We start from the raw sequence: 25,810 nt of genomic DNA on the forward strand, positions 1-25,810 counted from the left end.
AAAGAATTTGGCTCCTGAAGATACTGTTCCGGCCATTGACGATAAAAAGCTGGTTCTCCGTTTATACTCCAGTTGGGGTTTGGAGAGGGAGAAGTGGGTCACAGCTCTGAAAATGCGGGAAAACTCACCTGCCCTGCGTGGGCTTCGGGGGACGCGCCGTGAAACTCCTGGAGCTAAACAGTTTGAATTTCCCAGAGAGGGGAGGGGCCACTTCCGGTGCGCCCCAGGGCATCATGGGAGGAGTCGGGTGGAGGGAAGAAAAGGCCGGAAGTGGCCCGCCGCCATTGTTCGGACCTGGCTGAGGCGAGGGCGCGGCGTTGCTGGTGAGTGCGCGTGTGGGGTTTGTGAGGGAAGAGCGCCTCGCGCGTCCTCAGGACCTATTCGCGCTGGCGATGACAGAGAATAACCGCACGAGGCCGGGTGGTGGCGCGGGGATGAAACTGGGCTTGGGGCGCGAACTTGAAGGCGGGGCCGTTAGAACCTTCTGGAAAATTCTTGAGTCCCGCACATTGCACAGGGCGCGGGGTTCAGTCGAATATACCTGTCATGCACGTCATGCCCCCTCCGGTTTGCGTTGCGCGCCGTGGGATTCAGCGGCATTGTTTTCCCGTATCCCGAGGAGGAGGACTGTGTTGCCCAAAAGGCACCACCTTTCCCGCCCACGCTCGTCACGCGGGTGTGTCAAGCTGTGAGCCCTTGTCCTTTGAACCTCTGACTCCAGTAGCTCCGTTTCCCCGGAGCGAGCCGTGAACCCCGGTTTCTGGGTGAACCCGTGAAGGTCAGGCCGCCGTGGGCCGAGAGGAGCCCTGCGTTGGGCGCTGTCCCCACGGGGACTGTTTTTTCTCCTTGGACACCGCACGGGCTCTGTTTTCCCTCGTGGGCTCCGGAAGCGGCCTCTTGGTGGCCCTCGGGGGCAGGAGGGAGGAATCAGGCTGGTAAATCCCATCCCTTAAGCAAAGGTTCTTTCCATCTGCCCACAGCCGAGTCCTCGGCTTCCCACTTAGGAAAAAATGTGACCCATGAGGTCCGCCGTGAAGGTGGCCGGGGACACTGGTATGTGTGACATGTGCCCGGACCTCTGCCACGGCCGGGAGGCCGAGTTTACCGTTTGCTCCCTGACAGCTGCGGTGTCAGCCCCGGAATGTTAATCCGGCCCGACAGCTTGTGTGACAGGGAGCAGCTCTGAGCAGCTGTGCTAACGGTCTCCTCCGTCACATGACCCCGTCCTCTTCACCTTGCTGTTGTCCGTTGTAGCCTCGTCTTGGCTGAGAAGTGGGTCGGAAATCTCCTTAAGGAGCAGGTGTTATTTACTCACTTATTTAAAAAATGTGAGCCTTTAAAAAAAAAAAAATTCCAAAAGTAGCGTTTGCATTCTAGAAAGACTGACAAATATAATCAAACACGGAAGGGGAATTTTATTTTTTCTTTAAAAATTTAAAAAAAAAAAATTTTTTTTTTTTCAACATTTTTTATTTATTTTGGGACAGAGAGAGACAGAGCATGAACGGGGGAGGGGCAGAGAGAGAGGGAGACACAGAATCGGAAGCAAGCTCCAGGCTCTGAGCCGTCAGCCCAGAGCCTGACACGGGGCTCGAACTCACAGACTGCGAGATCGTGACCTGGCTGAAGTCGGACGCTTAACCGACTGCGCCACCCAGGCGCCCTAAATTTTTTTTTTTTTAACGTTTATTTATTTTTGAGACAGAGAGAGACAGAGCATGAACGGGGGAGGGGCAGAGAGAGAGGGAGACACAGAATCGGAAACAGGCTCCAGGCTCTGAGCGGTCAGCCCAGAGCCCGACGCAGGGCTCGAACTCACGGACCGCGAGATCGTGACCTGAGCCGAAGTCGGCGCTCAACCGACCGAGCCACCCAGGCGCCCCCGGAAGGGGAATTTTAAATCACTCCTAAAATTCTGGGGGCGCCTGGGTGGCTCAGTCGGTTAAGCGTCCGACTTCGGCTCAGGTCACGATCTCACAGTCGGTGGGTTCGAGCCCCCGTGTCGGGCTCTGTGCTGACGGCTCAGAGCCTGGAGGCTGCTTCGGATTCCGTGTTTCCCTCTCTGTCTCTCTCTCTCTCCCCCTCCCCCACTCATGCTCTGTCTCTGTCTTTCTCTCTCTCTCAAAAATGAATTCGCATCCAAAAAAAATTAAAATTTTAGCATAGGGCTGGTTTATCTAAAATTTGGGCTAAATCCTTTTGCACTTTCCCCCCGTGTTTGTAAACATCTACAATTTTTTTTTTTTTTTTTTTTTAAGTAGGTTTCTGCCCAGTGCAGGGGCCCAATGTGGAGCTTGAACTCACCACCCTGAGGTCAAGACCTGAGCTGAGATCGTGAGTCTGAGGCTTATCCACCCAGGCATGCCGCATACACAATATTTTTAAGCACATGCACAACTGGGATATGATCCTGAAAGCATGATTCTGTGTCCTGCCTTTAAAATTTAAGAGATGATGAAAAACTTCTCATGGTGCTAACTCTTCTTCCACATCATGATTTTTTTAAAAAGTTAATTTATTTATTTTGAGAGAAGGAGAGCACCCGTGAGCAGGGGACGGGCAGAGAGAGAATCCCAAGCAGGCTCCTTGCTATCAGTGCAGAGCCAGATGCAGGGCTTGGACTCAGGAACATGAGATCATGACCTGAGCAGAAATCAAGAGTTGAACACTTATTTGACTGAGCCACCCAGGCGCCCCCACCCCCCCCATCATGATTACTTAGCATTCCATCCTGTGAACGTACCATAACTTACCCAGTTTTCTATTGACAATTTAGGTGCTCTAATTTTTTGTGCCTTGAAATATCCTAGTAAGCGTATGTACACATAAATGTTTTTATGCATATCTTTAATTATGAAATTTAGAAAATAGACTTTGTGGTCAAAGGCTATAGATGTTTTAAGGTTTGCAATAGTGGAGTCCCTGGTATTGCAGTCTCCATAGCAATGATATTTTGTAGGAAAACAAAAAGTATTCCTTAATGATTGTGCTGATCATCAAATGTTGTAAATATGCAATAATTAAGGCAACAACCTGATTGCAAAAAAAGATGACAGATCTTGCCAAAATTGTAGAATTTAATGAAATTGATCGAAGTAGTATTAGAAATCTGCTTGAATTTTGGAAAGTATGGATGCAGCAGCAGTGAACTAGTTAACAAGTGAAGAACTGAAAATAGTGAAGCTGATCCAGTGTTTCACGAGAACTGAGTTCAGAATCAAAGGATTAGGAAGGCCCTTAAAAATAATGAAGCCATTACACATTGTTTGCAAAAAATGAGACATTCTTTATGATTGCATTGCAAAACTTCAACCTAATGGATGCCATACATAGTGTGTAAGACTGGGAACTTTCCCTTTTCTCCCAACTCCTTTGTTGATTCCTTCTTTATTCTAAGAATTAGCAGAGAGTTGCAATTACAAGCTAAACCTTGTGAAATATAATAGAAAATAAACTTATTTCAGTAATTTTTGTTTTATTTTATTTTTTAAATTTTTATTTATTTTTGAGAGAGAAAGAGAGAGGGAGGGAGTGCACACAAGTAGGGGGAAGGTCAGAGAGGGAGACACAGAATCTGAAGCAGGCTCCAGGCTCTGAGGTGTCAGCACAAAGCTGGATGCGGGGCTCAAACTCACAAACCCTGAGCTCATGACCTGAGCTGAAGTCAGACACTTAACCAACTGAGCCACCCAGGTGCCCCAAGTTTGGTTTTATTTTTACGGCAAAATCCCAATCAGATTCTTTCCCCAGAATTTACTATGCAGTTTTGGACTTCATTTTAATTTAGATTCACTTTAAAAGGGTTGTTTTCCCAGATGACATGTTTGTCTATATAGAAAATTGCAAGGAATTTATAAAAAACTTCCAGACTACTAAGTGAGCTCAGTAGGGTTTCATACAAAAATCAGTTGTATTTCTATATGCTATGTGCTAGTAACGAACATATGGATATCAAAATTAAAAATATAATACCATTTACAATTGCTTAAAAGTAAAAAGAAAGGAGGGCCTCCTGGGTGGCTCAGTTAGTTAAGCATCTGACTTCACTCAGGTCATGATCTCACAGTTTCATGGGTTTGAACCCTGTGTTGGGCTCTGTGCCGACCGCTCAGAGCCTGGAGTCTGCTTTGGATTTTGTGTCTCCCCCTCTCTCTCTGCCCCTCCCCTGTTCTCTCTCTCTCTCTCTCTCAAAAATAAATAAAGATTAAAAAATTTTTTTAAAAAGAAGAGAAAAATTAAGGAAAAGAAAAATTTAGGTGTGAATCTAACAAAACATGTATAGAACTCTATATGCCCAAAACTACAAAACCACTGATGAAAGAAATCATGGATCTAGATAAATGGAGAGATATACTAACTTCATGAATTGGAAGAATCAACAGAGTATGTTAATTCTCCCCAAAGTGATAAACAGATTTAATACATTTGCTATCAAAAATTCTAACTGTGGCTTTAAAGTTTGACATACAGTATTCTAATTATCTTACCAAAGCACTGTAATTGTAGTATGTCCCTCAGTGAAAAATTATAAACAGCTTTATGGAGGTATAATGACATATTACATACAGCACATATTTAGAGTGTATTGACATGTGCCTATGCTCTGATGCCATCATCTGAGTCAAGACAATGAACATGTCTGTCATCCTGAAAAGTTTACTTCTGCTCCTTTGTAATTCCCCCTGGTGACCACTGGTCAGCTTTCAATAACTACAGATTAATTTTTATTTTCTAGAATTTTATATAAATGGAATAATAGAGTTTATAATTTTTTGGGGGGTTGTCTTCTTTACTAAGCATAATTAGTTGAAGAATCATCCACTTTTTCGTATGTTAACAATTTATTTCTTTTCATTGCTGAGTAACGTTCCATTGTATGGATTTACCCCAGTTCATTTCTCCATTCACTTGTTCATGGACTTTTGGGTTGTTTCCATTTTGGGGTTATTACAAATATATTATGGATATTTCTTTTGGGTAAATAACTAGGTTTGGAATGAGTAGAACAAATGGATTATTTCTAAACTTTTGAAGAAGCTGCCAAACTATTTTTTTTTAATTTTTATTTATTTTTTAAGAGGGAGAGAGTGCAAGTAGGGGAGAGGGGCAGAGTGGGAGAGAGAGAGAGAGACAGAAAGAGAGAGAGAGAGAGAGAGAGAGAGAGAGAGAGAGAACCCTAAGGAGGGTCCACTCTCAGTGCGGAGCCCAACTCAGGGCTTGATTCTGTGACGTGGGTATCATGATGTGAGCCAAAATCAAGAGTCGATGTTCAACTGACTGAGCCACCCAGGCACCGTTGCCAAACTATTTTTTTTTTTAATTAAATTTAGGTTAGTTAACATGTAGCAGTCTTGGTTTTAGGAGTAGAATTTAGTGATTTATCACTTACATATAGTACCCAGTGCTCATCCTAACAAGTGCCCTCCTTAATGCCCATCCCCCATTCAGCCACCCACCCCTCATCCACCTCCCTCCATCAACCCTCAGTTTTTTTCTGTGACATTAAAGGTCTCTGTGGTTTGTTTCCCTCTCTTCTCTCCTCCTCCCCCTCCCCATATGTTCATCTGTTTTGTTTATTAAATTCCACATATGGGTGAAATCATATGGGTAGGGGAGGACAGAGAAGGGTGGGGAGACACAGGATCCGAAGAGGGCTCCTCATTGACAGCAGAGAGCCTGACACAGGGCTCGAACTCATGAACCATATACCACATCTTCTTTATCCGTTCATCAGTTGATGGACATTTGGGCTCTCTTCTTAGGGCCAAACTATTTTCTGAAGTGATTGTCATTTAACATTATCACTAATGGATGTGAAAGGTCCAGTTCTTGGCTAACACTTGAACTTTTAGCCATTGTAATAGGTGTGTAGTGGTATCTCATTATGTTTTCATTGTTATTTACCCAATGACTCAGTGTGTTTAAATTTTTTTTCATGTGCCTTTTTGTCATCTGTATATCATCTTTGATGAAATAAATTTATTTATTTGTTAATTGACGTATAGTTGGTATATAGTATTATATTAGCTTCAGGTGTACAACATACTGTTCCAACATTTATATATGTTACTAAATGCTCATGATGGTAAGTATAGTCACCATCTGTAACCATACAAAGTTATTACAATATTATTGACTTTATTCCCTGTGCCATACTTTACATCCTTGTGTGTTTAACTTAATAACTGCAAGTTTGTACCCCTAATCCCCTTCAGCTGTTTCACCCATCTCCCCTCTCCTCCCTTCCCCTTTGCAGCCACCGTTTGTTTTCTGTATTTAGGAGTCTGTTTCTGTTTTGTTTGTTCATTTATTTTGTTTTTTTGGATTCCACAAATAAATGAAATCATTTGGTATTTGTCTTCCTCTGTCTCACTAATTTAACTTAGCATAATGACCTTGTAGGTCTATCCATGTTGTAGATGGCAAGATTTCATTCTTTTTTGTGCCTGAGTAATGGTCCATTGTATATAATATATATATCCACACACGTATATATACATATATACATATTTGTGTGTGTGTGTGTATCACATCTTTTTTATTCATCTACGAGAGGACACTTAGGTTGCTTCCATGTTTTGGCTATTGTAAATAATGGTGTACTGAACATAGGGGATGCATATGTCTTATAACTTTAGTGCTTTCATTTTTTTTTTTTTTTTTCGGTAAAAACCCAGAAGTGGAATTGCTGGATCATATGGTATAGTTCTATTTAAAAAATTTTGAGGAACCTCCATATTGTTTCCATGGTGGCTGCACCAATTTACATTCCCACTACCAGTGCACGAGGGTTCCCTTTTTTCCACATTCTCTCCAGCCCTTGTTTCTTGCCTGTCATTCTGACAGGTAAATATTAATAGAATGTTTATTAAATCTATTGCCTCTTTAGAAATTGGGTGATCTGTTTTCTTTTTATTGAATTTTTAGACTTTTTTAAACTTCTGGATACAAGTCATTTATCAGAGATATAATTTGCAAATACTTTCCAGTCTGTGGCTTATCTTTTTTTTCTCTTTATTTATGATTTTATTTTTATTTTGTTATTTTATTTTATTTTTTGAGAGAGAGAGAGACAGAGACAGAGTACGAGCAGGGGAGGGGCAGAGAGAGGGGGAGACACAGAACCCGAAGCAGGCACCAGGCTCCAAGCTGTCAGCACAGAGCCCGACGCGGGGCTCGAACTCACAGACCGTGAGATCATGACCTGAGCCGAAGTTGGACACTTAACCGACTGAACTACGCAGACACCCCTTCATTCTCTTTAAAACATGTTTTCAAAGAGCAAAAACTACATTTTGATGAAGTACACTTTTTTTTTCATGGCTTGTACTTTTGGTGTTGTAACTAAGAATTGTTTGCCTAAGCCAGGGTCACAAAGCTTTACTGTTATGTTTACTTCTGGAAGTTTTTGTGATTGTAGTGTTGGGTTTCTCCTTGATCCAAAATTTTCTTGAAGAAAATTTATTTGGATTTTTTTTTAATTTTAAACTTTTTTAGTAATTTGAGACATATTTGAGATCATAGGCTGTACAGTTTATGCTGTAAAGGTTTGAAGATGACAGGGTTGGGAGCTGGGGGCAAGTAGATGCTGCAGGAGGGACAGGAGGACATAAAATAGATCATGGTCCTGATCACCAGTTTTGCTCTGCTGCCTTCCCTCTTTCTGACGACCAGACTCCTACTGTTTACACTGCACCACTTTTTTCTTGTATCCTTTGTCCCTGTTTTCTCTTCTTAGTTTTTTTTTCTTCCTCGCTTTCTCTCTGACTCACTCATCCAGTTGGTCAGAAAATCCTTGTGCATCACCTTCGTAATACATCCAGAATCCCCCACCCTAATATTTTCCCAATGCTGTTTCTCCAGTCTAAGCCATGGTCATTTGTTATCTTTTATTTTACTGTAGGCCCCTCACTAGTCTCCCAGCTTCTGCCTTTGCATTCTTCAGTCTATTTCTCAATGCAGCAGCCAGAGTTATTTCTTAAAAATGTCTGTTAATATGTCTTCTCTACTTAAATCCTCCAAAGCTTTGACATCTCACTCTGAATAAAGACACAAGTTCTCAGGCCCTCAGGCCCTACATGATCTGGCCCCTGGTTCCTCTCTTATGTCATAACTCTTTATTTTGCTCATTTTCCTCCAGCCCCTGTGACATGCTAACCTGCCCCTGCCACAGGGCCTGTGCCTTTTCTGTTTTTCCCTCTGCCTGGAAATACTCTGACCTCACATACTTAGCTTGGCTTACTACCTTGGTTCCTGCAGGTCTCTTCCCAAATGTCTTTTTTTTTTAAAGTTTATTTATTTTGACAGAGAGAGAGAGGAGAGAGAGAGAGAGCAGCATGCACAAGGGACAGAGAGAGGGAGACAGAGAATCCCAAGCAGGCTCCTCACTGTCAGCACAGAGCCCAATGCAGGGCTCGAACTCACGAACTCTGAGATCATGACCTGAGCCAAAGTCGGAGGTTTAACCAACTAAGCCACCCAGGAGCCCCTCCGGTGTCTAATTTTGTAGAGAAGCCTATTCTCTACAAAGTAGTGCCTCCCTCTACTTCTTTATTTCCCACTAGTACTTATTGTCTGACATGTTACATGCCTTCTTATTTGTTGGTTGCCTTTTTATCCTCGTAGAATGTAAGTTCCCAGAGGGCAGGAACTCTCTTTGCTCACTGTTGTACCTACACAGGAAAGAACAGTGCCTGGCACAGAATAGATGCTCAGTAACTACTTGTGCAGTAGATCAGTGAATGGATCCTGTCTGTAGAGGCAGCCCTGGGGAGTATTTTCCTTAGTAGTTTGTAACAATCTAGAGAGTCTTAATAAAACCAAGTCCCGCAAAAGATACTTGTGGGGGTGGGGTGCAGGTGAGTGCTGATGGAGGTATAAAAAATTGAATGCTCTGCAAAGCCATATATCATATTAAAAAAATAGCTAGGTGAGAACTGTATTTGAGAGTAAATAATTTTGCAAATGAAAAATAATGACAGTATGGTTTAATTTATAAGTTTACTAGAGTTTTTATTTACTCAATATTAAAAGAAAAATAAACATCATAGCCAAGTGGCCCAGAATAGCACATTTTGTGCATTTCTTCAGCCCCTTGGCAGGATCAGGCAGCTGTGTTCACTCCGCACTGATTTTCGTGTGGACCTCCCGGCTCTTTGCCCGCAGCTTGTTGACCTGGGACTCGGCAATGTCAGCGCGTTCCTCGGCCTCCTCCAGCTCGTGCTGGAGCTTGCGGAATTTGGAGAGGTTGACATTGGATTGTTCCTCCTGAGAAGAAAGAGAAACTTGTGAGAATGAGACTTTGTGGTCCTCATTGCACTTGTCACCAAACCAGATTATCTACTCAACCCAGATATTTCCTTCTTATGGTCTGTTTGCCACGTCTGACTTAAAATCTGGACAGAACTTGTAACTTCAATTACATTTTTCTTTTCACTCTAAAGAATGAAAGAAGTTTGAAGTGGAAGGGACAACCTTGGTATGGCAAACCCAGGTGTATGTGAAGTCTGTTTGTGATGCATGAGTTGGGTAGAAGGGAGGAGGAGAGCCACGTACCCTGACGGTGTAGTAAGTAAATGCAAGGTCAAATTTTAACTTTGGGACAACCTCACTTAACAAATTTGGCCATTCATTTTGACTCTGGTATACAGAGAAAGGGAAAAAGTGGGTCTGGGAAGAAGCATGCATCTATTGGTTTTGCTTATTACCATTTGAGCCTCTTCCTTCCTTCCTCCCCCTCCTAACTTCCTGCCCGCTTCCTACCTACTGCACTGTGTCTAGAAGAATGGGGAACAACCAGGAAAAGTGAAGCTGGAGGGTCTTCCCGCTTGCCTTTATTTGTCACGGTGCAGTGGAGAGGTGGGCCCTGATGATAGTGGTAGTGCATGAACAAGTCGGTTGGGGTACAAGATTTATGTTTGGCTCTTGAGAACACTTAGTTTTGTGCATTTCTAGAGGAAGAGGAGTATTTATCATGGAACAGAGTTGTGATGGTATATTTTTTGCAGCTATCAAGTAAGGTGGGTTATTTGGAACTTTCTTCCCCCTCCCCCAACCCTTACAAATTGCTTAATGATAAAAACCTTTTCTTTTGAAGTCTTATTCATTTTCTACCTCAGAATAAGTTTTCTTCTTCCCTCAAGGGCTTAAGGATACTCACAGCCTCCTCAGCTTGTCTCTTGTACGATTTCACCTTTGCCTGTAGTTTATCTACCAGGTCCTGCAGCCTGAGAACATTCTTGCGGTCTTCTTCGGTCTGGGAGTTTGAAAAAACAATCTGCACTCAGCACAATGAAATGAGCCTACTACAGGTGGTAAAGTAAATCACTTTGGTATGATGGCAGGTGGGCCTGGGGTAAACTTGGTCCATGTTGAGGCTTCCATACTGTTAACAGTAGCCATTCTTGTTAAGTGTCCACTCTGTGCAGGCACTGTATTAGGGAATTAGTCACATGTTCTTTAATCTTTACCTCCCTACTCTGGAGAGTAGATGCTGTTACTCTGTTTTATAGGTAATGAAACTAAAGTTTAGAGTGTTAAGTAACCTACCCAAGTTAAAAAATTAAGTGAGGCCAAATTAGGGTGAATACCCAGTTTATCTGGCTTTAAAACCTGTGTTCTTTTCTCTTGTATGCCATTTTCTAAAGGCCTCCATGATTTTCCTGGCTTAGGAAAGGGTCTGTGATAAGCAGTTGTAGCATTTACCCCTTAATTTATGTATCAGGTTAATGTGTATCTATTTGTGAATACCACTTTAATAGTTGCCAGTTGTCAGTTTTCCTTTGAGCAGGAAGTCTGGATATTCTAGAAAGTTATTCCCCTTACCTGGTAGGTAAGTTCCTTTACTCTTCTCTCGTGTTTCCGCAAGCCTTTAACAGCCTCTGCATTACGTTTCTGCTCATTTTCAACCTCTCCTTCAAGTTCACGTACCTACAACCAAGAAAGATATGAATGCAGCCAATCTTGAAGGATATTAATTAGCTCAGGACCTGCTGAAGATACTGGATGGATGTCCTCAGGGTGAGGACAAAGATGGGTATCACTATGTAGGGAGAAAGGGTAGATGGAGGGCCCTTTCCCCTTCGCATATTCAGAGAGAGTGAGAGACCCACCCTGGCCTCCAGTTTCTGGATCTGCTTCTTCCCGCCCTTCAGGGCCAGCTGCTCAGCCTCGTCCAGACGGTGCTGAAGGTCCTTCACCGTCTGCTCCAGGTTCTTCTTCATCCGCTCCAGGTGGGCGCTGGTGTCCTGTTCCTTCTTCAGCTCCTCGGCCATCATGGCCGCCTGTTAGCAGTGAAACAAAACCGGTTGAGAGCTGGGCTGGCGCATCAGGGTTCGAGTTCGAGCACCACCGTGTTGCCCTCTGCTCACATCCGTGATGGCCTTCTTGGCCTTCTCTTCTGCGTTGCGGGCTTCCTGGACAATGTCTTCCATCTCTCCCTGGATCTGGGAGATGTCTGTCTCCAGCTTCTTCTTGGTGTTGATCAGGCTGGTGTTCTGTTAAAAATAGTCAGTGGAAGTTTCCAAGACTTGCTGTTTGCCATCATGGGATTTTACATATGTTTTCCTTGTTGGCTTGTGCAGGGGACCTGATGGCAACAGTTTACTAAACTTTAAATATTTGTTCAGTGGAAAGTATTAATCATTTGAAAGGTTGGAACACTCCCCTCCCCCACTACTGTCCCAGTAGCTTTCTAATTTATGCATAAGGACTTTTGAGATTTAAGAATTCCTATAATTATCTTTCAATTATATTTCGAACAGACATTACTAGTATTCTATCCTTAAAAGGTTGGAAATATTAGAAAATAATAGATTCTTTTTGTGAGTGCCTGGCATTGGGAGCTTTTCAGTTAGGATCTCTGTTAACTTTCATGGTTTGCTCCCTGGGGGAATACTCAATTAGTTTTATGAAAATATTAAAATTTTAACCCAGTGGTTCTTGGAGGGAATCAGTACTGCCTCAACAGGCATATGGGAACATTTGGGGGTAGATAATTTTGCTTGAGCACCACTGTGTTGCCCTCTGCTTACATCAGTGATGGCCTTCTTGGCCTGCTTGTCAATTTTGACAATTTTGCTTGTCAAAATCACTACAAGGTGATACTGCATTTGATGTCCAGGCAAGTCAGCAATGTCTTGCAAGACACAAGGCCAGTAAACACAATAATGTTAAGTTTAGAAGTACTCCTGATGAGAAACACTACATAGAACATTTTTGGATTTGGGAGTTAGCAGATATCTTTATTCAAGTTTATTCTGCATCACGGTTTTCAAAATAGTCTAAAGAGTCAATTTTGCTTTTATAAAAACTCTCTCCCTTTTTTGGTAGAAAACCTAAAAAAAGAAGACAGGAACACACACCAAAAAGTCACCTACAGTCCCTTCATTCCAAGATAACTTGCAGTTAACATTTTAGAGCACATCCTGCATCCCTTTTTTTTTTTTTTTTTAATATACATATACACATATTTACAGTAATGGAGTGTTTCCATACTTTAATTCTTATCCATCACCTAACAATACACCAGCATCTGTTTGCTCTGCAGGCCTTACCTGGGTGTGGAGGAGCTGGACGCGCTCACTGGCGTCCAGGAGCTCCTGTTCTGCGATTTTCCTGCTCCTCTCCGTCTGCTCCAGGGTCGCCCGCAGCTCCTCGATCTCAGCCTGCAGCAGGTTGGCCCTGCGCTCCACCATGGCCAGCTGCTCCTTCAGGTCCTCCTGGCCCCGGAGCGCGTCGTCCAGGTGCAGCTGGGTGTCCTGTTAAGTAGAACAAAACAAAAAAAACACAACAAAACAAAAAGAAAAAGAAAACCTTAGACACTCTGAAGAGGACATGAACATTCCAGGAGATGAATTGGAAGAACTTACTGGTGCCAGGAGCAGGAGATGACAGTTCTGTCATTTGAGCGTGCAAATGGTGATGTCACCGGCTTAGGTGAGAGAGAATTATCAGGAGACAGATTCTCATTCTATTTATGCCATTGACTGGTTATTTTTTCATGTGCGAGTAACTAATGTCTATCATTTACAGAGCATTTTCCATATGTTCTACCCAGTACTTGACATCTGTTATCTCATTTGATTCTCAGAGGAACTCTATGAGATATGAGTATTTTCATTCTTATATTGTAGAAGAAGCAGCAGACGTTCTGAGAGGTTAAATAATTTGCCTAAAGTCAGGCAGCCAGTAAGTAACAAAAAGCTTCAACCTCAGGCTTATTGGTACCAAAGTCTTGCATTTTCTCTCATATCAAAGCTTATCTCTGGGCTTCTGTTTGTTCTTTTACATAATGTTCCTGTAAAAATATATTCTCTGTATATGTACATATAATATTTAATTTATATTTGGTTTTACCAGCATACTGTGAGCTACATAAATTGTTAAAAGAAAAAACTGGATTGTTTAGCACAAAGATGTTTTGCCGAATGGAAGACAGATAACTTCCCTGACTTAGCTGTTAATGTGGACCCATTTACCTTCAGGATGGCCTGGGTGTTCCTGTAGTTCCTCAGGGCCTCTGCAGCCTGGCGGTTGGCGTGGTTCAGCTGGATTTCCATTTCATTGAGGTCTCCCTCCATCTTCTTCTTGACTCTCAGAGCATCGTTTCTGCTCCTGATCTCAGCATCCAAGGTGCTCTGCATCGACTCCACAACTCTGATGTGGTTTCTCTTTAGTTGATCGATCTCCTCATCCTTTTCAGTGATTTTCCTGTCGACTTCAGACTTGACTTGGTTCAACTCCAACTGAATGCGTAGGATCTTTCCCTCTTCATGTTCAAGAGATGCCTTAACAAAACAGTGATCAATTAATAATGGAAAGTAACTTGAATATTTGGAGTATATTTCCTTGTGAGCCAAACTCTTATTAATGTCAGTTGCCTGAGTTTACAAAGTATAATACAGCAGTTCCAGGAGACTGCTAAGTACATCATTTTTTTTTGTTTATTCAGCCATAGATTATATAGGGTAGCTCTGTAATAAAGGTGCTTTGTAAAGTGTAAAGTGGTATATACATAATATTCATAGGAGTAATAACAAAACCTATATGATTAAACTCATGGAATAAACATAAACTCTCCATGTGTTATCTTATTCAGAGAGAGAGAGAGAGAGAGAGAGAGCATGTGGGGGAGAGGGGCTGAGGGAGAGAGAGAATCTTAAGCAGGCTCCATGCTCAGCATGGAGCTTGACATAGGATTCGATCACATGACTCTGGGATCATGACCTGAGCCGAAATCCAGACTCGGATGCTCAGCTGACAGAGCCACCCAGGCGCCTCTCAGTCATAAACATTAAACATTAAAATGTTTATGTGTGCTATATGAATTCTTGTAGAAATTCTCAGTTTTAAAACATATGTTTTTCTGATTGCAAAGTACATGTTCACTGCAGAAAATGGGGCAATATATAAAACAAAGAAAAACCTCCTATTGTGCCCACCACCCAGACATAACCATCTTATTGTGGTACATTTTTTTCTAGTCTTTTTTCCTACTTCTATATATTTCTGCATGATGACATTATAGTGTATATTCAGATGTGTGTTGCTTTAAAAATTGTCTACCATAAATATTTCCCCATGTTAATTATGTTTAGGGTTGCATAGAATTACATCATATGGATGTTCCTTGGTTGCTTCGTCTTTGTTCTTGGATTGCACATTTTTGTGTTTTTAAGATAATTTTATTGAGATAGAGTCTCAGATATAGAATTGATGGGTCATAGTATTACATTAAAAAACATTTTTTTTTAACGTTTATTCATTTTTGAGAGACAGAGAGAGACAGAGCATGAATGGGGAAGGGGCAGAGAGACAGGGAGACACAGAATCTGAAGCAGGCTCCAGGCTCTGAACTGTCAGCACAGAGCCTGACGCGGGGCTCGAACTCACAAACCGCAAGGTCATGACCTAAGCCAAAGTCGGACGCTCAACCAGCTGAGCCACCTAGGCGCCCCCATAGTATTACATTTTTAAGCTTTTGCTAACTATCACCAAATTGTCCTTCATAAAGATTGTGTGCATAATAATGGATCCACTGCCTGCTTTGGGTGTATTCACCCATGTCTTTGATTTCCCAACCCCCCCCAAACATCATAATATGTACCTCTGCTTCCTCTAAGGCAGCCTGAATATCGCATTTCTCTTGTTCCACTTGCTTCTTTATCTTCTCCAGTTCATGGATTTGCTTCCCTCCCTCAGCAATCTGCTCCGTGAGGTCAGAAATCTCCTCTGTGGGTGAATAGACCAGGGAGAGGTGGTCAGACTGGTGTGGCATGGAAGGGTCTTACCACGGCTGTCGGAAGTACAGAAGTTCAAGAGCACTCACGCTGCAAGTTCTTGTTCTCTCGCCTCAGGGTTTCCAGGTGATCCAGGGATTCCTCGTAGGCATTCTTGACCTTGAACAGCTCAGTGCCGAGAGAGCGGGACTCCTTCTGGGAGGCCTCAAGTTCAGCCTGAGTCTCCTCATACTTCTGTTTCCACTCTGCCAGGACCTGAAAAGCAGCAAATTGTCAGCCTCTGCAACGAGACAGGGAGGCCAAGTAAAACTCTGATGAAGTTTCAGCAGGCTGGGCCACCTTGTCGAAGTTCCTCTGCTTCTTGTCCAGGGCCGCGCAGGCCGCGTTTGTTCTCTCCACGTCGAGCATGAGGTCCTCCACTTCGTTCTGGAGCCGCTGCTTCGTCTTCTCCAGGGAGGCACATTTGGCGTTCACCGCTTCTACGTGCTCCTCGGCGTCCTGCAGACGTTGGGCCAGCTTCTTCCTGAAAAGTTAGCCAAGCAATTAAGGAGAGCGGTCAAGAACAGGAGCAGGAGATCACTTCCTTGGTCCCCTTCTCAGTCCTGCTTCTGTAATGGTGCATTACGTATGGTCATCCGAACTGTGGCAGCCAGAACTGCTTTCTAGATTGTTGCTGTATGAAAAGGTCCAAAATGGTGAACAACGGAATTCAGTTCTTAGAGGCTGCTGTTAGCACTCTATTATATGGGTCTTACTGTGTAAGTGATTCAAGACTTTAAGGACTTCTGATTGAGTATGGTTGCAGAAAATGATTATCCAGGACAATTTTGTTGATTGATTTATATATCTCATCTCTTTCCAAAAAGGATTTCAGGCTAACTAGGTGTTTTACCGGGCAGAAATGTACTGAGCATATTCATTTGCTTTCTCAGCCTTTCCGTTTCATTTTATGTACTTTATCCCCAGAGAAAAATAGCTAGTTTCTTCTAATACATATTTGGAATTCTCACCAGAGAAAGAAATTGGTGGATAAATCAGAATAATTCATGCTGTTTAAGCAAAGGCAGGTTTAATTTTTCCTTCTGAATTGCCTACATTCTTGCTTCATTCCCCATAGTGTTGCCAGCTCTACATACTTAAGGTACAGAAAAGCCTTTAGCCCTGAAGTCCAAGAAGATCTATTTGAAGGTCCCCTTTGGTCTGTACACAGACTAAAGCTTTATTTTATTTAGACTAACTGTGGACATTATGTACAATTTGGTGGCCTCCAGCTATGTCTTCTTATTACAATACTTAAAAAGGTGGGCTCTGGAATCAGAATATCTGGTTCTAATCCTAGCTGTACCATTTATTAATTGTGTGCTCTTGGGTTAGTTGGTTCACCTCTCGTAGCCTCAGTTTCCTTGTCTGTAAAATAGGGATAAAACATGATGTTGCCATGGATACTAAATGAGCTGACATATGTATAGTACTTGACACATAGTGTGCAGTCAGTAAATTTCACATCTGCTGTTACCCTCATGTTATCATCATCAACATCATCATAGTGTTGCTGGGAGTTGTTGAGTTGTGCAGCTAGGAAACCATGTCGTTTTCTTCCCCCAGCGTTCACAGCACATACTTGGCCTCCTCCAGCTCCTCTGTGCGCTGGATGGCGTCCGTCTCGTATTTGGTCCTCCACTGGGCCACCTCGCTGTTGGCCTTGGACAGCGCCCTCTGCAGCTCGGCCTTGGACTCCTGCTCCTCCTCGTACTGTTCCCGCAGCAGGTCACAGTCGTGGCGGGAGGACTGCAGGGCGTGGGCCAGCGCGTTCTTGGCCTGTGGAAGTACCATTTCAGTGACTTAAAATCGTTTATTCAGTGCTACATAGTTCACATACCCAGAGGAGAACCTAACTTGACGTGTTTAGATTTGCTTAGCTGAGAAGACCTTTGGTAAAACTCACTTTTGTTTCTTCCTCCAGCTGATGTTTCAGCTCCTCAATCTGTTGTGTAGATGCTTGTTTGTTCCTTGAAAGCTGAGAGACCAAAGCCTCTTTCTCATCTAATTGTCGGGAATATTCACCTAAGAACAAGAGAAGTAGATGAATTTGTTAATGGCATAAAAATAAGCTCAAGCTTTCTTATGTATCTGTATATATTTATATATGTGTATCAAGTATATACTTTATCTGCTTCTAACTATGAGTATAGCACTGGTTAGAACTGGAGTTAAGCAGCAGAAATGCCACAGGAGTGTAACAAACTACTCTGCTCATTCTTCCTTTGTATTCTTTCTGACCTGCTCAGCAGATTCCAACAGTTCGTTTATTCCCCTCTAAAATGGGAGAGAGTAATGCTGTTTATTCAGAACCCCTGGAATCACTTAAAAAAATTTTTTTTAATGTTTATTTATTTTGAGAGAGAGAGAGAGTGCTAGCAGGGGAGGGCCAGAGAGAGAGAGAGGGAGAGAAAGAATCCCAAGAAAGCTCTACACTGCCAGCGTAGAGCCTGACACGGCGCTGGAACTCATGAACCAGGAGATCATGACCTGAGTTGAAATCAAGTGTCGGACGCTTAACTGACTGAGCCACCCAGGCGCCCCACCTCTGGGATCACTTATTTAGTACATAGTTTCAGGGCTCAGGAAAAGTCCCCCACCTGCTTCTGTCTGCAGACGCGCTCTCTGAGCCGTGAGGTCATTGATCAGCCGCTGCTGCTCCTCTTCCTTGGTCTTAAGTTCACTCACCTGGTCTTCTAGAGTGCGGCACATCTTTTCCAGGTTCCCCTATAGGACATGTGTCAGTGAAAGGTGAGACATTGAATGCAGTAAAAAAAAAAAAAAAAAAAAGATTCTTCAAACAAAGGTTTTTTTAATGTTTATTATTTTGAGAGAGAGAGAGACAGAGTGTGGACAGGGGAAGGCCATAGATAGAGGGAGACACAGACTCCAAAGCAGGATCCAGGCTCTGAGCTGTCAGCACAGGGCCTGACGTAGGTCTTGAACTCATGAACTGTGAGATCTTGACCTGAGCCAAAGTCAGATGCTTAACCGACTGAGCCATCCAGGTGCCCCTAAAACTTGATTCTTAAAATATTTTTAGAGTGAATAAATTCAAGTCAAGTGTGAGTAGGAAGTTATGGCACCAACTTTATGGGACAGGCTAGGATTCAAATATGATGAGTGTGGAAATGTCCTTGAAGTGGTCATCGTTGGAGCCTGTTCATTTATCCCACTGATACTGATGCTTGCTTAACGTGGATTTTGCAATAGTCTTAAAGGGTCATAACTAAGTACTGACAAAAATGAAGTAGAAGGGAATATATTAGAATGTTAGGAAATATTAGTGTTGTAAGCTGCCAGCAAACAATGTTTAATGACAGAACAATGAGTGTTGTTACAGGTTATTAATTACCATCATTTGTAGATGGTATTTGGTACCTTGGCCTTGGAGACGGTCTCCATGTTACTGGCCAGGTCGTCGATCTCCATCTTCAACTCGCTCTTCTCCTTCTCCAGCTTCTGCTTGACCCTCTGTAGGTTGTCTATCTGCTCCCCCAGCTCGGCCACGCTGTCCGCGTGCTTCTTCCTCAGGGTGGCCGCCGTGGCTTCGTGCTGCAGGGTGGCCTCCTCCAAGTCCCTGCGCATCTTCTGGAACTCGGCCTCCCGCTTTTTGTTCATCTCGATCTGGGCGGAAGTGGCCCCGCCGGCTTCTTCCAGCCGCTCGCTGATCTCCTCCAGTTCCCGGGAGAGGTCCGAGCGCTGCTTCTCTGCTTTGGCCCGGGAGGCCCTCTCTGCCTCGATTTCCTCCTCCAGCTCCTCGATGCGGGCCTGGGGTGACACACACACATTAACATAAACTCATCTCAATCTCAGGGGTTTTGGGGGTACAGAAACAAATGGAGGCTAGATGATTCACCTGCAGCTCTTTGATTTTCTTTTGTAGTTGAATTTCTACTGCCTGCTCATCTTCAATTTTACTTAGCAAATTACTGATTTCAAATTCTTTCCTTCAGACAAAAGAATGAGACATATTAGTACTCCTAGGAATTGAAAGATGATACCACACAGGATGTTTTTCTGGAGTTCCTACTTTTTGAGTCTCTCATCAAGTTGCTGTTTCTCATTTTCTACATCCATTGTGGATTCTTGGGCTAATTTTAGGTCTCCCTCCAGTTTCCTCTTTGCTCTTTCTAGATCCATGCGGAGTTTCTTTTCTTGCTCTAATGACCCTTCAAGCTAATGAGAAAGGAAAGTATGTTAAACATTGAAAGTGTATTTAAAAATATCCTTCACATGGATATCAGAACCACACTTACGTCATCTACTTGCTGCTCGAGCTTGGTTTTAGCTTTGCTCAGCGTGTTGACTTTGTCCTCTTCTGCCTGTAGGTCATCCAGGGTCTGCTGGTGGGCCTCCTGGAGGGCCTTCCTCTCCTTGGTCAGCTTAGCGATGGTTTCGTCCAGGCCTGCCATCTCTTCCGTGAGGTTTTTCACCTTGAAAAATTAAAGAAGAAATAGTATCTGCTCTAAAGCAGGTTTACTAGGCTGGTGGAACCTCGATATGGTAGAACAGAGTGTGATTCGTACCTTGTTCTCTGTGGCATGCTTCTCCTTTTCAACCTTGGCCAGGGTCAGCTCAAGGTCATCGATGTCTTTCTTGAGCTCTGAACACTCGTCCTCCAGTTTCCTCTTCTTGGCCGTCAGCTCGGCGTTGATCTCCTCCTCATCCTCAGCTCTCTCAGTCACCTCCTTGATCTTGGCCTCCAGCTGGATTTTGTTCTTAATGAGTTGCTCACACCTTTCCTCTGCATCAGCCAAGGCATCAGCTTCCTGTAGAGGGATTCATTAAGATATTTAGAGAACTTGTTACTGATTTTGAACTTGTTCTTTGCACAAAGTAGTAGTGTTTGTTGAATTCTGGTGACTCTTTCAGTATGAATGTAAATTAAACTTAATTGAGCATTATTACATGGCTTAGAGAGATGCAGCTAATTAAAAGTGAGACTACAGATTTAGAAGCAAATTAACCTGAAAAATGATTGTATTGAAGCATTGACTACACAGTAGTGTCTAGAAGAGTGATAGGCCAATGGAAGCCTGAGCTCTTGTCTCAGTATTGCCTCCGTATGGATGAACTCAGGCAAATTGCTTTAGTTCTATTGTTCTCACTTTTCTCATAGGGAGTTGAGGGAGTGGGAATAAATGACCACTAGGAACACTTTAGCTATAATATTCAAAGATTGTGACTTAGATTGGTTAAATTTGGTTTTGATTATTCTCTGCTCACCTCAAACAGCTAGTTGCTGGACTGGATTTAGAAAGGAAAAGAAAAAGAACTTAAACAGTTTTATGCCTATGAATACCTTTCCATGCACCATTTGTCACACACTCCCAACCTTCCTGATAGTCCCTAACAGTGCTGTAATTGTCCACAATTTTCATTTCCATTGTACGGAACACCTATTAGTCTCAATGTGAATTTTAGAATATACAAGAACATGCAATTTTGAGGCACTATATAGCTCCACACATTTTTTTATGAGTGACTAAGGGTCTCAAAAATCAGCTCAGCCTTATTAGATTACTCTAGCCCGGGGAATTTCTTTAACTTCTCACTCAGTGCTGGTTTTGTTCATATCTTACGTTTTTTAGTTTAAACACCTAAGTGGATGATAATGGGGACTTCCCAACGTTCCTTTGCTGTTATTTTTAATAGTGATGCACTCGATAAATATTTATTCACTGATGATAATAACTGTGAAGAGAGGTTAAGATGGAGAGGATTTTGATCTTGTGCTTTTGGGAAAAGGTAACCTTCATGTAAGTGAAGTTATCAGAAAAGCTGAAAATAGCTTAACGATTTTAGTTTTCTTCATGACATTGGTGGGCTTTAGGTCCAAGGAAATGGGAAGTTACATTTGGTCAGAGCCCAGAACTGTCCCCCACCCTGATTACAACTCTTTCCTGAGATAATAAACGGAAGTCTAAAGACTCGGGGTCTCTATCAAAGGAAGAATCGCAGAGGGTACTTGGCTCTACTTTAGACTACGGTTACTCAGTTCAGGTAACTGCAAACAGGTTTATTGAACTAAATCTCAGTAGGGATGGAGAGAAATAAGAGTAATGATTTTTCTTTCATTTCAATACAATATCCTACACTGCGTTCGGAAAATAGGATGATCCTTGTGAGGCTGGGATGAAGCCTGCAGGGCAAGTGGGTAAAATATTGACTGAGTTTTCGCTTTAAACTGCTTCCTTTGTGGCTGTTAAAATTGTGATGTTATTGAATACGTGCTTTAGTCTTCCCTTTTCCATTTGTAATTTGGAAGTCATTGTGCTGTGTCTTCCTCACAGGACTATTGAAAGGTAAGCGAAATGCTTAAAAAAAGTAACTTGAGATTTTCTGTTTCAAGATGAGGTTATTTGTGGGGCGCCTGGGTGGGTCAGTAGGTTAAGCGTCTGACTTCAGCTCAGGTCATGATCTCATGGCTTGTGGGCTCTGTGCTGACAGCTCAGATTCTGGGGCCTGCTTCAGATTCTCTGTCTCCCTTTCTCTGTCCCTCGCCTTCTCACACTCCGTCTCTGTCTCTGTCTCTCAAAAATAAATAAAAACATTAAAAAAAAAAGATGAAGCTATTTGTAAATCCAAAATATCTATGCCTTCCAGAAACGCTTCCATAACGTGGTGTATCCCAAATACACAGTACTCACGGATTGAACCTGAAGCTGCAGGTCATTTTTCTCTTTCAAGAGAGTGACCATCTTTTCCTCCAGTTCCTTCCTCTTTGCCTCTGACTTGGCGAGTTCGTCTTTGGTTTTCTGAAACTCCTCCTTCATGGTGGCCATCTCCTTCTCGGTCTCCGCGCTCTTGAGAAGGGGCTTGATCTTGAAGAAGAGTTTCATCCAGGGCCAGTGCTTGACGTTCATGAAGGCGCGGACGTTGTACTGGATGCAGAAGAGGGCTTCTCTGAAATGACGTGAAAATATCAGTGTAGATTGATCCGTCAGAGGCAGCGTCACTGTTGTTATTTTGTATTTTCCACACAAATACCCCTTGTAATGATCCCGTATGTAGAGATGATTTATACGCAGGCTTTATATACACACACACACTCCTGCTGGTTCCCCGTCTAACCACTTTGCTAATGTATACTGCTCATACCAAATAATCCTGTGTTCTTTTTTTTTTTTTTTTTTTTAATTTTTTTTTTTCAACGTTTTTTATTTTTATTTTTGGGACAGAGAGAGACAGAGCATGAACGGGGGAGGGTCAGAGAGAGAGGGAGACACAGAATCGGAAACAGGCTCCAGGCTCTGAGCCATCAGCCCAGAGCCTGACGCGGGGCTCGAACTACGGACCGCGAGATCGTGACCTGGCTGAAGTCGGACGCTTAACCGACTGCGCCACCCAGGCGCCCCAATCCTGTGTTCTTTTTAAAAGCAATTTTTTAATGTTTATTTTTGAGAGCATGAGAGACAGAGTGTGAGCAGGGGAGGAGCAGAGAGATAGGGAGACACAGAATCCGAAGCAGGCTGCAGTCTCTGAGCTGTCAGCACAGAGCCCGACGTGGGGCTCGAACTCACAAACTGTGAGATCATGACTTGAGGGAAGTTGGACGCTTAACCAACTGAGCCACCCAGGCACCCCTAATTCTGTGTTTTTAAGACCTGACCACGCTAGCAAAGGAGCTGACCTTAAAGTGGGAATAATTTGCAGGTATGAGCAGCACATACCAATTTAAGATCATTTGGATATACAGTCTTAGTGATTTGGGAGTGGGCGTGGCAGTTGTAAGCTGAGTGTGCTGCTCGGCTGCTGGCACACAGATGTGAGCTGTAAGATGGCATAGGGTGCTTTCTGTGTCTCCCCGCTGTGTGAACTTCTGATGTAGCCTGTCTTTCTTGAAGCCTTTCCTCTTATTTTGATTACCACTGAATTATCCACTCATCAACTTTTGTTAGCTTCTTCAGACAATGTACTGATGTTTCTCAAATTCTTTTAAATGCCTCTCATTCTTAGTTGTTTAAATTGTTAATTTCTGCAGGGGATTTAGTATGCATTGAGCACTCAAATTTGTTTTATTTAAATAAAATTTTAAATAGTAATAAAAGACACCCCTTCTGCAGACTGTAGCAATAGACAAAACAAGGTTTGACTACCTTGTAGCAATGTGTAGGCCTCTTTATTATTAAAATGTAAATTCTGTTTCTGTATAGGTGCAAATTACAAGAACCATGACTCTGAGAAGGCAAATACCATGCAGAAGCCATAATGTAGACACATGGGAAAGGCTTGGGAACACTTACAGTGCAAATCCAAATAAGCACAGATGAGCAAAATTGTGTGTGTGTGTGTGGGGGGGGGGGTCGTAGGGAGCACAGTAGTGCTGGGTAGAGCAAGCTGGACGAGGTTTATTGGAGAAAGAAGTGCATGTTCTGAATTGGTAAGTAGGGAAATTAGGATGAGGGGAAAAGGCTGGGGCAAACATGAAAACAGACAAGTGAATTGTCTAGCCTGGCTGGAAAAGGCTGTGTGGCTGGGGATGACGGATGCAGTGGGGAATAGAGACAGCCTTGATGGCCACGCAGGGAAACTTGGATTTGACGTGAAATGGGAGCCACAGACTGAGATACGGCCTGATGAAAATGGTGCTTATTGCCGAGTATTCTGCCAGGTCTATGTGAGGTGGATGGAAAAGGAGAAATTGGAAGGAGTCCCAAATGTGAGGGGTGAAGCAAAGGCTGATGTGTTGTAGGAGTGAGTTCTGAACTGTGTGAGAAGCACATATCAGCCACAAAATGAAAGTTAATGAAGAAAGAACACTGAGTAATAGTCCCCAAGGGATCTTACAGTTCTGATAATCTGCACAACTTTTACCTCCTTTGCAACATCTTCTGATATTCTACCCTCATTAGGAATCCTCTGCAGACAGCTTGAGTTCTTGTTATAATCTGGGCCAACTTTTCGTCTCTCATTTCTTCCAGAAGACCCAGAAGGCCAGCTTTGAAGAACACCTGGAGGAAAAGTGAATCCCATGTCATCCCTATAGTACAGAAGATGCAGAAATGGTGAAGGGAATGGGTCAGGTATGCATAGATAACAGCTATACCTTGGTATGCCCAAATTTATATTGGGTGTGATCAATATCAATAGAGGCGAGAAGTTTCTCAGAAGCCTTCTTGCTGTCGATGAACTGTCCTTCTGGAATAGCACTTGCGTTTAAAACTTTGTATCTGTTCAGTGAAACAAAGAAAAGAATTATTAGGGAGGTGTGATTATATGTGGAAACTGAGACACCAAAAAGAAGCATTAACAAAAATCAGAGAAAAAGTAAAAGTAGAAAATCCACATGTCGTTTTAAGTTCCAACAGTAAAACAATGTGATTTTTCTTTTGCCTAATGCATGCCTCCTTCCTGTTTGTAAGAAATACCACCCCTTTGAACTGTTCTCCTGCCCTGCTACCACGGGACTATATTATTTGACTTCTTAATTTTACAGTATTCACTGAGTAGGGTACATGAGACACAGGATACATGAGACACAGAGGACAACAGTTAAGGTGACAGAATGGTCTGCAGCATGCAGTGAAATACAAACAAAGAGAGACAGGCCTTTGTTTAAAATCCCCATATAAGATTCTGCTGGGGAATCCCTTCCTGCAGATGCGGATGCCTTCCAGCACTCCGTTACACCTCAGCTGGTGCAGGACAAGTTCATGCTCCATGGCCCCTACAAATAGAAGAGTACTTAGTTTTGGGTAGTCCATTTTCAAACTTGTGCCTGTTTGATTATTTCATGCTCTTATATCTTACCAGGAGTTTTGGTTTCATTGGGAATGATACACCGTACAAAATGAGGGTGTGTGCTCCTCAGATTGGTCATCAGTTTATTTAAATTTTCCTAGAAAACCAGACAGAAGGAAGTTCTTGATGAGGAAGTTTTATTTCAGATTGCTTTTTTTGGTAATTATTTGGACTAAACCTAGACACTCTCTTAACTGTTAGGTATTAGCCTATGAGGCTTCGATTGCTCTGTATTTTAAACGTCTCAAGAGCTCTAGCCTGCCAAATAACCACCAGGTCAAAGTGCTGGGAAGAATGCAGCTCTGTAAAGGTATTCATTTATAACATCTAGGGTCTGCTTTATAAACAAGCTGCAAATCCAGTAGCCTTGATGCATAGGAATTGTTCTCAACTGGGAATCAGAAGACAAAAGACTGCGGTCTCGTTCTGCCAGCTAATGAGCTGCTTGACTTCTGTAAAATCCCTTTCGACTCTCTGGGCATTAATCTGAAGAGTTGAGATTACCTCTAAGGCCTCTTCCGTCTGTCTCAGTGCTGGTAATTTTCACAGTAGTAGTTTACATTGGTAACCTAGGTTAGCCATTCCTTCCTCAAGTTTATTATTCCCTGGGACCTGTGACTTCTTGTTTTGTATTGTTTTGTCGTTTTTTTGAAGAGTCTAAAATCCTGAGACTATATAACCTTGTTTAGGTGGATTTCGGGTGCATAGGAAGAATGATCCACAGTCTGAAGCATCTGGAAGGACTTATTCCAGAAGTTGAATAACTGTTTATGACCGATGATGAT

At 42.8% G+C, this 25,810-nt stretch overlaps 1 protein-coding gene and 1 long non-coding RNA gene across 2 annotated transcripts in view; one reads left to right on the plus strand and one right to left on the minus strand.

Moving 5' to 3' along the window:
• Positions 1–242: 242 nt before the first annotated feature.
• Positions 243–25,810, plus strand: part of LOC131498415 (uncharacterized) — a 79,616-nt gene continuing 54,048 nt past the window's right edge. The window contains exons 1-2 of the long non-coding RNA XR_009255421.1: positions 243–323; positions 24,206–24,307. This is a non-coding gene — a long non-coding RNA (uncharacterized LOC131498415). The remainder of the gene's footprint in view (positions 324–24,205; positions 24,308–25,810) is intronic.
• MYH8 (myosin heavy chain 8) overlaps positions 8,987–25,810 on the minus strand; it is a 29,355-nt gene continuing 12,531 nt past the window's right edge. The window contains exons 17-39 of the mRNA XM_058705689.1: positions 25,035–25,122; positions 24,834–24,951; positions 24,331–24,454; positions 24,099–24,235; positions 21,932–22,187; positions 19,808–20,050; positions 19,538–19,714; positions 19,312–19,457; positions 19,138–19,228; positions 18,660–19,049; positions 17,879–18,005; positions 17,185–17,303; positions 16,861–17,057; positions 15,579–15,762; positions 15,329–15,494; positions 15,107–15,231; positions 13,479–13,787; positions 12,555–12,758; positions 11,370–11,495; positions 11,112–11,282; positions 10,825–10,929; positions 10,160–10,255; positions 8,987–9,267 (exon numbers count right to left, since the gene is read on the minus strand). Of these exons, the coding sequence (XP_058561672.1) occupies positions 9,118–9,267; positions 10,160–10,255; positions 10,825–10,929; positions 11,112–11,282; positions 11,370–11,495; positions 12,555–12,758; positions 13,479–13,787; positions 15,107–15,231; positions 15,329–15,494; positions 15,579–15,762; positions 16,861–17,057; positions 17,185–17,303; positions 17,879–18,005; positions 18,660–19,049; positions 19,138–19,228; positions 19,312–19,457; positions 19,538–19,714; positions 19,808–20,050; positions 21,932–22,187; positions 24,099–24,235; positions 24,331–24,454; positions 24,834–24,951; positions 25,035–25,122 (3,849 nt within the window). The 3' untranslated portion in view covers positions 8,987–9,117. The remainder of the gene's footprint in view (positions 9,268–10,159; positions 10,256–10,824; positions 10,930–11,111; positions 11,283–11,369; positions 11,496–12,554; positions 12,759–13,478; positions 13,788–15,106; positions 15,232–15,328; positions 15,495–15,578; positions 15,763–16,860; positions 17,058–17,184; positions 17,304–17,878; positions 18,006–18,659; positions 19,050–19,137; positions 19,229–19,311; positions 19,458–19,537; positions 19,715–19,807; positions 20,051–21,931; positions 22,188–24,098; positions 24,236–24,330; positions 24,455–24,833; positions 24,952–25,034; positions 25,123–25,810) is intronic.

Source organism: Neofelis nebulosa, chromosome 16 (genome assembly GCF_028018385.1).
Source record: "Neofelis nebulosa isolate mNeoNeb1 chromosome 16, mNeoNeb1.pri, whole genome shotgun sequence".
NCBI lineage: Eukaryota > Metazoa > Chordata > Mammalia > Carnivora > Felidae > Neofelis > Neofelis nebulosa.